At 38.5% G+C, this 10,496-nt stretch overlaps 1 protein-coding gene across 2 annotated transcripts; it reads right to left on the bottom strand.

The window, feature by feature from the left end:
• Window positions 1–1,139: 1,139 nt before the first annotated feature.
• Window positions 1,140–9,793, bottom strand: LOC149816278 (zinc finger protein 7-like). Of its 2 annotated transcripts, none has more exons than XM_089987672.1 (2): window positions 9,609–9,793; window positions 1,140–2,220 (listed from the first exon to the last, which is right to left on the bottom strand). In XM_089987672.1, the coding sequence occupies exon 2, from the start codon at window positions 2,162–2,164 to the stop codon at window positions 1,349–1,351; it is 816 nt and encodes a 271-aa protein (XP_089843798.1). In that variant the 5' UTR covers window positions 2,165–2,220; window positions 9,609–9,793; the 3' UTR covers window positions 1,140–1,348. The 2 variants fall into 2 exon arrangements, with proteins under 2 accessions (XP_089843798.1, XP_089843797.1); XM_089987671.1 differs by lacking the exon at window positions 9,609–9,793 and adding an exon at window positions 9,122–9,385.
• Between the last annotated feature and the right edge of the window lie 703 nt (window positions 9,794–10,496).

Consider the following 10,496-nt stretch of genomic DNA (forward strand, 5'->3'; position numbering starts at 1 on the left):
CCCTAAGTTTCCCATGTTTCAAACGTGCCCTGAAAGCAACTTCATCCCTGTCGACCTGATGCCAGAGGACCATTCTCTTGAGACTTATAGGAACATGACATTGGGTAATCATGCTTACACACTTGATTGTGTGCATGCAGCCAGTGTAGATTCAGTTCAGGCGACTCTGCTAAACTCCGAGACTGTTCATAAACTTAGTCTCATTGTTAGTAGAATTTGAATCAGGTATAGTCACATTGCATGTGCTGCTGAACCTGACCATAGTAGCCAAACTCGTTCTCGGCGTCTCCTCAGGAAATCATGATTAATCTGGATAAAAATCGATCAGCATCGGCTTGCAACCTCAAAAGCACACACACACACACACACACGTAAATAAACTATATGCAGCTAAATTTTAAACAATATAAATAAATAAAGGCTTATTAATTTATTAAATAATTTTAAATTGACATTATTGAATGCGCTAAATTAAGATTACCTTATAAACAATCCAATATGAATGAAATATTTTCAATGTTTTACATTTTTTTTCACTTTTAAAAATAATATATTTTTGGTATTATTCATTAATAAATTATTAATAATTTTTATTTTTATAACAATTACCTCCCACAACAAATGGTCGCCCTCTCTCCCTCCACACCCTGTTTACCCTCTCAATCAATGCTGTGTGTGTGTTGGAAATGTATCGCCCTTTGTACTGCTAGTTTAATCGGCGACTTGGCGATCTGGCGATTTTTAATGAAAATCATGGTTGCCAAAATCGTTTTGGAGAACAGTCACGATTTAGTCAATGAATCTCCTAGGACAGCTACACAAAACCTGACCACCACCCATCAATTGTTGGGACCCTTGAGGTGACTTTTCATGAGTTCGAAACCCATGGTGTGTATCTGTTGCTGAGAGGCCTACTCTCTAATCTTTACTAATCAAGACAGCGAATTGCCTACTAAGGCTCCGCTCATCTGGTTGAGGTGACTTTTCATGAGTTCAAAACCCATGGTGTGTCTGTTGCTGTGATGCAGAAGCTGGGTGTACTCCCTGGTTGGCAGGGGGAACCTGAGGTTTTACACCAATGAATTCAGTGAGAGAATCTCACGAGAGAGAGAGAGAGATTTTCATCTTGAAACGAGGAATTGATAATGGCAATATACACATACCTTCTCTTTTTTGACATATAATGGTCGCTCTACAAACAGTCCTACATGGAATGTTAAAATAAGGGAAAAAACTCCACGGCCTAATTGAAAACAAAGAAACATAACTGTCCCATCTTGCCTCTGTACAGTAAACATTCCGCCAATGCACAAGGAGATACTGAGAAGGAAGCTTCAGTCATGACAGATCACAGACGAAGTGTAAGATCTGGCATTGATGATTCATCAGTGGGCAGCTGCATGGTGTTAATATCAGCATTCATCGGAGCTCCTTGCATCTGAAAACCAACCTCCCTGTCTCTGTTGCTCATGTGTACTGTCTGTCGAAAACTTCCTGGCCAGAACAGATCCACTCCTTCATTGTCCATGAAAACCGGCAACCCAATGTACCTGCTCTCAAATCTTGCACCACCTCTATTACCAGCCTTGTCAAAAACAGCTTTGTGCATCAGAGAATGCGCCTTGACCCCGAGAGACCGGTATGCAGATCCATGCAGAGACAGTGATGCCAAGCTTGCATATCTCTCTGAGAATACACTCAACCTATGGGCTCTTTTTGACAATGTCCTTTCCCTCTTGTGAGCATTCTGATGGCCACCCAGAGCCTGAGAACTGAAGAATTTGCGATCACAATAGTTGCAAGAAAAGATCCTAGGTTCAGATAGCTGGGGAGTGCGAGCAAGTCCTGGAGCATTGATGCCACTGCTGCTCTCGCTTGTGCTTGACATTGAAACACCTGCTGGAACCGTCAGATCCAGCTTTTTCTCCATGGAAGTACTTGCAGTTGTGATTCCATTGTTACAGTTGAGTGACAGGTCCAGGCAGATTGGTTCAGATTTTAATCGGAAACTGAAGGTGTGCAGAGTGGGGGAGGAAATAGCAACATTTATAATTTCTGGGGAGGTTTCTTGGTTGGATATGTTGGAGGCGACCTGGCTGCTAACAACGGATTCTTCTTCAGTGGAATTTTCAGCTTCAAGCTCTGCTCCAGAACTGATCATCATTTTTCTTATGAGCCAAGAACTTTCAGGTTTTTCTTTTTCAAGTCAGTGGATCTTCACTGCATTTGGAATGGGAAGAGAGAGATTAGAATTACTTTCATCATGAAGCACAAAAACAATTCAACCATGAATACAGCCATTTCAGAAATAGCCAGCAGAGTAGAAGAAAAACCACATATTGCTTATCTTGTTCCTTACCTAGTATTTTTCCTTGATCTTAAATTGCACAGTATGAAAACTGTCCAATAATGACAAACTAGTATGTGGGACTATTTACCAATTATGATGTCCGCAGACTGGTTTTGACTACTTTGTCATTCAAATCATGATAATACTTATGTGATATGATAGCTGCAACAGTAGAATATATGTTTCAAAGATTCCTTTTAGAGACAAGTACCTGTATTTGATATAGTCAAGCATATGCACATAATTTTGTCGATATTGTTTTATGGTATTGATCCTTTACTTTGTAGATACTTGCTTTTTTTCTCTTTTGAAATGTCATTTAGTATGGAGAAGATATTCATGCGGACACACACACACACACACATGCAAACAAACACCTATATACATACATACATACATATATAATATATGTGTGCATCATGTGTTACCATATCCTACTTTTACAAAATTGCTATCCCGTACCAAGCATGCCCATGACATATGTCCCATACCCATATTTGTATCTATGTGACTGGCTGCTAATTCTACAAAATCAGGGGTATTCTTCAGTTTAACCAAAAAGCAAACGGAACTTTTGGGAGACAAACTCCCAGAACTTTACAGGTGGCAGCACAGAGCTGCTAGACTTCAAACTCAGAGCTGGGATAGGCTATAATTTTTTTATGCATCAATCATCTTTTCTAACAAGCATAATCCGTAGATAAATGTATTATCTTTTATTCGTGATGGATATTAGTTGGTTTCCCTAACAAGCAAGCAGCTTTCTCAAACAGCTATTTCTTTTCTAAATTGCCTACTTTCACTTTTTCACAATATGAGCACCTTTCTACCTCTTTGACAAGAATGATTTTCAGCTGCTAATGGGATCCACATAAACAAATCAAAGTCAGCTCCAGTCCCGGCAGAAGGAGATGAAAGTCAACTACCCTCCAAAAAGGTCTGCAGACATTTCTCTTAAGAGTGTGTTTGATTGCAAATAAGGAAACCTTTCATGTGAACTTTAAAACATTTTTTGGTACTTCTGTGCCAATATAAATTTTTCATTATGGCTGATGCAAAGAAGAGAAACTTCACTGGTTACTAAGAAATCTACAACTTGGAGAAGTTTTTTACCAAGGCATATTTCTGTCTGACAGAAGTTTGGAAAAAGCATGGGCTCCATACTTTTACTTTCCCTGCTTTTTTCACATTAAATGCACCCTGAAAGTTGAAATCCAAGTATTTTTGTGACATCCTAACTCCAGTAAACTTTTCTATCACATTAAAGTATGCAGCAACTACCTAAGAGAGACCATAGATTTTCAATATTCATGGTATCTAGAATTTTATTTCTCAAACATTCATAAAAGAACAATGTTATATTCCAGACTGTTTTCAAGAAAAAATTATTCTAACAAACAATATGCTTTAGGGATTTAGCAGGAAAAACATTAAAATGTTTAACAAATAAAATGGATTCAAAGAGAAACCATAACAAGAGTGAAACATAATTATCTCTACATCATTGAGTTGATGGATCTTGGATCACTCACTGAGCCAAGATCACATGACAGACCTCTGTATGTTCATAACAAATAAGAACAAGACTAGCCAGCCTTGTGAGAGAATGAATTACACAAGTGACAAAGATAACTATGCTGAAATTTTGAGACAGCCATTACAAGATATTCTAGCTCAGTGTCCTAATCACAATTTTTGTTTGAAGCACCAACTATTACTCAGAAGAAATCATCAAGGAAACCACAAACATATGGTTTATGAGAATCCGAGAAGAACAAAGACACAAAAATGATGCACAGCATGACCATGTATGGGAAAACATTCCTGAACCCATTAAGTGGCCTGATACAAATGATATCTCATCAATAATTTTGCATATCCTTTAATAGAGTTATTTGTTATTGACATTCAAGAAAAGAGCAAGACCCAACACAAGACAGTAGGATAAAATATTCAAAGTGAAAAAGCTTAAGTATGCAGATTCCAAGCCACTAATGGTTTTGAGTTACTAAAATGAGCCATTAAGACACTTTAGTTTCGGCAAAGCATTCTTGTTCTTGAATTCACATGCCAATGACAGGATCAAGAAAAAAACCTCTGTCTGAAGTCTGCTGAAGCCACTTGGGCATGAAATCCTCAAACAACTTCAGAAAAAAAGAGTGCAATTATATTAATGATGTTTTACAGTGGTAAACCAGATTAGTGTTCGTTGTTTGCTTGTCGCTATATTATCATTATAATAGGCTAACATACATGTATCATTTATGCTGAACCTGCCAATCTTCCCTGAGAATAGGGGCATTCACATAGTATAGGAAATCTTTTTCCAAAGTGAAGCCATTTACATATATCCAGATACCAAAGTATCAATTCAATAAATTTGTAGGGTTTAGTAAAAGTTTATCCACTCTAATAGGCTCTGTAGCCTATATTATGACAACATGGTGAGTCTTGTCATTTTTTCTTCTTCACGTTTCTCTAGGTGTTTCTACCGCATAGACTAATTTTCCCCTTGCTCAAGCCCTACTGTTCTTTGTTCCTTGCACAGTCTTTAGACATAGGGAACTCATTCCTTTTGTTCTTTTCCCATGCCTAACAAAATAATGAAGTTTGTGGATGTTTAGAATTTCTACAATACTTATCTCTCTGCCACAAGCAGCAAGCACATGCATGTGGCCTTCCAACCAACAAAACCCCAACCTACCCCTCAACGCGCTTGCATCAGATGTTTAGAAAAGCTTTGGGTAGAGGTGAGGTGATTTGGACATTATGGAGCAAAATGTAAGCCTCAAATTTGTTTTTGTTTTTGTTTTTTTGGACATATAAAAAAGGTTTGAAAAGAATGAAAAGCAATTCCATTGGAGGTTAAAAGATATTCAGCATTCAGTAATCAAGTGTACTTGGCTCAAGCTATGATACACTTGCAACACTCAAAACTCTCTCTCTCTCTCTCTCTCTCTCTCTCTCTCTCTCTCTCTCTCTCTCTCTCTCTCACCTGTGTGTGTGCATGTTACAATTTCACACATGCACATACACGCAGAGACAGTACATTTACAACCAAAAAATAGAAGAGAAAAGAAATGCCTCAAACCTGTCCAGGACAAACTGGACTGTGTGTCCTGGACAGTATCACTGTCTTGTCTGTCCTGGGTAAGATGTTCTGTCCTAACGTGGACAGGGAGTGAAACACGCCCTAAGCCTCACACAAACTTTGCTTCTTTTGGAGGAGCACTGTGAATTCACAGCATCTTGGGAAAAGAATTGCACCTCTGACCTTGTGGTAGGTGCCCTCGAAAATGGTGCTAGCATCTTCCCCTTTTGTAGAACCAATACTTTTCTGAAATGCTCTGTTATAGATTGGGCAGACTGCGAGGCCTTTTCAGGTTTTCATGATTTACTTCTGGCCTGATTAGTAAGACCTAAATGATAGTCATTCATTACCAACATGACGAGCCACTGATGTGCTTGAATGATCCCCACAAGTAACACAAAAGGCAACTTGGCTAGAATCCTATAATGCACCTTCTTGATTACGATGTCACCAACCATGTAATGTTGTCCACAGCATTATCATAAGCATTTCGAAGACCTAAAAGTCTGAATTACGAATGGTAATCACAAAGCATCTTTACATTATTCTAGTTCCACTTTCATGCGCTATCTGTGGCATGCCTTCTTTCATCAGAAAATTGTTGGTACATATGATGCTGCAGCTAGAACTATCACATTGCTTGCACACCCATGGGTACCACATTCATTTTTTGTATCCATTTTTGTTCAAACTTGTTTATTTTTACAAAACAGCACCAATTATAACTTTGAAGCTATGCATATAGCTATTTACATCCAAAAATCATGTGAGCTTGCTGATGCATATGAAGAGTTGTGCACGTTAGCAAGTGTTTGAGTGCAAATATGACATAATATATATGTTTATTTATTTACATACATATATTATCTACACAAAATGTGCACACATGTATGTTGGCATCACTAACTCAAATAATACCTGTAAGATCGAATATCCGTGCGGAAGGGCGGACCCAAGGTCGAAGGCGTGCACAGTAATGCAAGGAATAAAAAAAAAACTGATTCTTTACTCACAGCCTTTAGCCTTTCCTGTTCTCCAAAAATTGGTAATTCTATGCACTAGCATGCATTGTAAATATGGCCCCAAGGGCCCTTCTTGTATTCCTAAAATGAGGTTGGATTGGGACATGTCCAATGGAGAAGTGTTACTTCAACCCCAAGGGTCACAACCCTTGAACCAAACAATGTAACCATGTCTTTCATGTATTTTGATTATCTTGATTTATGTTTTGTTTAACAGTTACGTGCTTTGATGGTCTAACCGTTAGAGTAGCCCTCCCAAGGTCTTATGGCCACATAACCTTACATCTCCCACTTGGCCATAAGGGGCATCTTGTGCTACCAAGCTTGTTCACAACTAGGACTTAGCATTCGTACACATTCTTGAGTTGTATATTATTCAAACAATCAATGTGGAGTCGTGGACTTATAAGGCACGTTTGGAAGAGAGAAAAACTCTCGTAGGAAAAAAAAAAATTGCCTATGAGAGTTTTTGATATGAGAAGTTTTCCAAAAGAAAGTTTTTTCGCTTGTTTGTGTAGCATGAAAAAAACAGAGTGGTAAAATGTGAAAAAATGAGATAGAGGAGGAGGGTAGTGGTGGTGATGATGGTGGTGGGTGGTGGTGGTGAGATGCGGAGAGATGTGTAGTGGGGAGTGTAAAAATAAATTTTCGCTTGGTAGGAAACATTCCGCCACCCCTCCCATGGAGGAATTTTTTCTATCAAAAGTGTACTTTTTAGAAAAAAGTGCATCACTTTTTTACATCTTTCTCGCTTCCAAACGTGCCTATGCACTCACCACTTAGACATATCTGAGTCCCATCTGACTCACATGTCTAGTGAAAACTTCTTCAGTGACAGTTTTAATCAATGAATCTGCTACCATATCACCTGAAGGAACATAATCCATTGCTATTTCATTTTTCATAAGCATATCATGCACATATTGATATTTAACCTCAATATGCTCTCTTAGAGCTATATGCTCATGTATGAATCAAATGTATAATAGCTTCGTTATCACAATAAATTTGAAAATTGTTCCACTTTGAATCAAATGTATAGCAGCTTTGTTATCCAAATAAATTTAAATCAAATGTATAGAAGCTTTGTTATCAGAAAATTGTTCTACTTTCATGTGCTATTTGTGGCATGCCTTCTTTCATCAGCAAATTGTTGGTACATATGATGCTGCAGCTAGAACTATCACAGTGCTTGCACACCCATGGGTACCACATTCTGTTTTTGTATCCATTTTTGTTCAAACTTGTTTATTTTTACAAAACCGCACCAATTATAACTTCCAAGCTATGCATATAGCCATTTACATCCAAAAATCGTGTGAGCTTGCTGATGCATATGCAGAGTTGTGCACATTAGCAAGTGTTTGAGTGCAAATATGACAATATATATGTTTATTTATTTACATACATATATTATCTACACATAAGTGTGCACACATGTATGTTGGGATCACTAACTCAAATAATACCCATGCCAATTTACATGTATAAGTAGGACAGACAATCTGTCTGGCGAGTTTTATTGACCGACTCCAGATGAGAGTGAATACTAGCAGGTATAGCTCTAACAAGAAGAAGCTCCCAGAAATACTTACAAGAGGTAAGGAGGGAAAAAGCATCTCTGAATCTCTAACATAAAGAAAATTCTCATTCATCCATTCCCCATGGCTCTTCAACATTCATCTATACAAAGATCAACTCCACAGGAAGTCACATCCTAAATGAGAATTTAAATAACAGGGCAAAGCCCTGAAGCTTATATATGTCTTCCATTTTCATTAAACAAAAAGATAACACTACCCTATACCCTATTAATGATCTAAAAAATTTACCACTTTCTGCATATGCTCTATCAGCTATCGATATCATCGAAGGAAAAAATATCAGAACATGATTTACAGCGCCCAACATTTCAGACAACTAAAGATCCTGTAGCTTTTGAAGAGACAGATGAAAGAGTGCTTCCAGTTCAATAGTGTAACTTTTTTATCCGTGACAATTAAATACAGCATATTCGACAAAAAGGCCACCATCACACACAGACAAAAACCCCACATCAGAATCGGAAAACTAAAGGTTATGCAACAAATATTTCAAATAAAGATCCAACTGTGTTAGGTAAAATGCTTAATTATAGAATCATCTCAAGAATGAGAAAAGATCATTTGACTAGCACACTGACTAAAACATACAAAAATATCAAACGGAAGAGATATCTTTGAAGCCCATCTTCAAGAACAAGAGCTCATATCACTTTTCTATTGAAGAAACTACATTAACAGCATCAAGAAGCACATCAACAGCTAGTGCCAGTGACACCAATCAAATCAGGCTTAGTAGCCTTGCATTGTCATGGTAACAACCAATGAATTAATGCATTGATCCCAAAGCAGTTCTACAGTCAAAAGCTACGACAAATTAGATAACAATCACAATGTCAAATAAGATCCTTTATTACAACTTAAGGCTTGTGGTCGGTTGCACTAAAAGACTTCATCATCAAAGGATAGCTTCAAGGTACAAGCACCAACTTCTCACCCACAAAATGCCTTGTTAATTCTTCAACGATGCACAAACACAACCACCAAAAAAATTTGCACGCAGAACACCAAAAAGAGTCAGAGCATAGGATATTGTAGAAGAACCGAGCCACTCTACCGTATGCAACAGAGTGAACCAACTCCGCGCCAAACAGTTGAAATTTCAGCCAGTGGCCTCACTCCACAAGAAACTTGATATCGCCTAGAAATAAACAGTTGAAATATCACATGAAAGACACGTTACACCCATCAAAAGAACACAACCAAGTCAATAACCCAACATGGTCTATACAAATTAAACAATTCTAAATCTCCAAACTAAATCAGGAAAAACCACCTTTATCAAACCCCACAGAAAAGGACCTCAATGCATCAACATATTTCCAAGACCACAAAAAACCATTAAACAATGAGAAAAGATGACAACTAACAGCTTAAATCATTAAAAAGGAACACAGAAACCACAAAAACACAACACATGATCCAAAACAAACTACACAATCAAATACCTGGAATTAAACAAGGCCAACCCTCAATCATAACAAACTGCATCCATTAAAACAAAAGGAAAAAAATCCCATAAATTAATAAGAAAGAACACATACTAAATCACCATCCAAATCAAATCTAACTTTCTAGGAGAGAAGTGATGACTCTCACATACTCCAGACCAAGCAGCTCCCCACATCCATGACTTGATCAAAACCAGCAAATTCCCAGCTTCCCACTGCTCACATGAATTCTTTGTTTTTAGAGAGAGATGCTTGTGTTACCTTATGTTGTGTGTGAGTGGAAGTGATGGTTAATTATGGGAAGCAAGCCATGAAACTGCATTGGTGGGGAGCGGCTGTATGGTATGGTCAGAGTCAGACAAGACTTCAGGGAGAGGTCAGAGAGAGAGAGAGAGAGCAGCGGCACAATTAAAGCAAACGGAGATTATGGCACTGCTCATTAACTTTGTGTTGTAATTTTTTTTTCAAGTGGTCCCCTCCTGTCTTTCTCTTGACGCCACAGTGGTCCCCTCAACGTACGGCTACCTGTAGATATCCTCCCAATGCCATGTACTCTGACATTCATGTCTTTTCTCTGCTTGCCGAGCCTGCTTCTTCATCCATTCCCTTTTTTAGCATTTTCCAACATCACCCCGAATAGCCAATAAACATGGATCAGTTCAACTGCATACAAGGACGGGGAAAAGGGTCCCGCTCCGCCTCGTTCCGTTTGAACCGGAGATGGAAGACATGAAACGGAGATTGAGGCGGGGATGAAGGTTAAATTCAGTACGAGACGGATCCCCTGCCCCCCCTTGCCCCTGTCTCCGATATTCGTTGGTAAAATGCTAAAATACTCTTTAAGAATGACAGTGGACCTAGGGAAAAGGGGGCCTGCCCCGCCTCACCTCGATTGAACCAGGAATGGAGGACATGAAACAAGGATTGAGGCCGAGATGAAGGTTAAAATCAAAACTCGTGCAGTCTCTCCCTCTCTCTCTC

This window comes from Nuphar pumila, chromosome 14 (genome assembly GCF_984573655.1).
Source record: "Nuphar pumila chromosome 14, dmNupPumi1.hap1.1, whole genome shotgun sequence".
Classification (NCBI taxonomy): domain Eukaryota; kingdom Viridiplantae; phylum Streptophyta; class Magnoliopsida; order Nymphaeales; family Nymphaeaceae; genus Nuphar; species Nuphar pumila.

Coding starts and splice junctions, on each gene's coding strand:
- LOC149816278 (XM_089987672.1), bottom strand. CDS start 2,164: ATGATGATCAGTTCTGGAGCAGAGCTTGAAGCTGAAAATTCCACTGAA.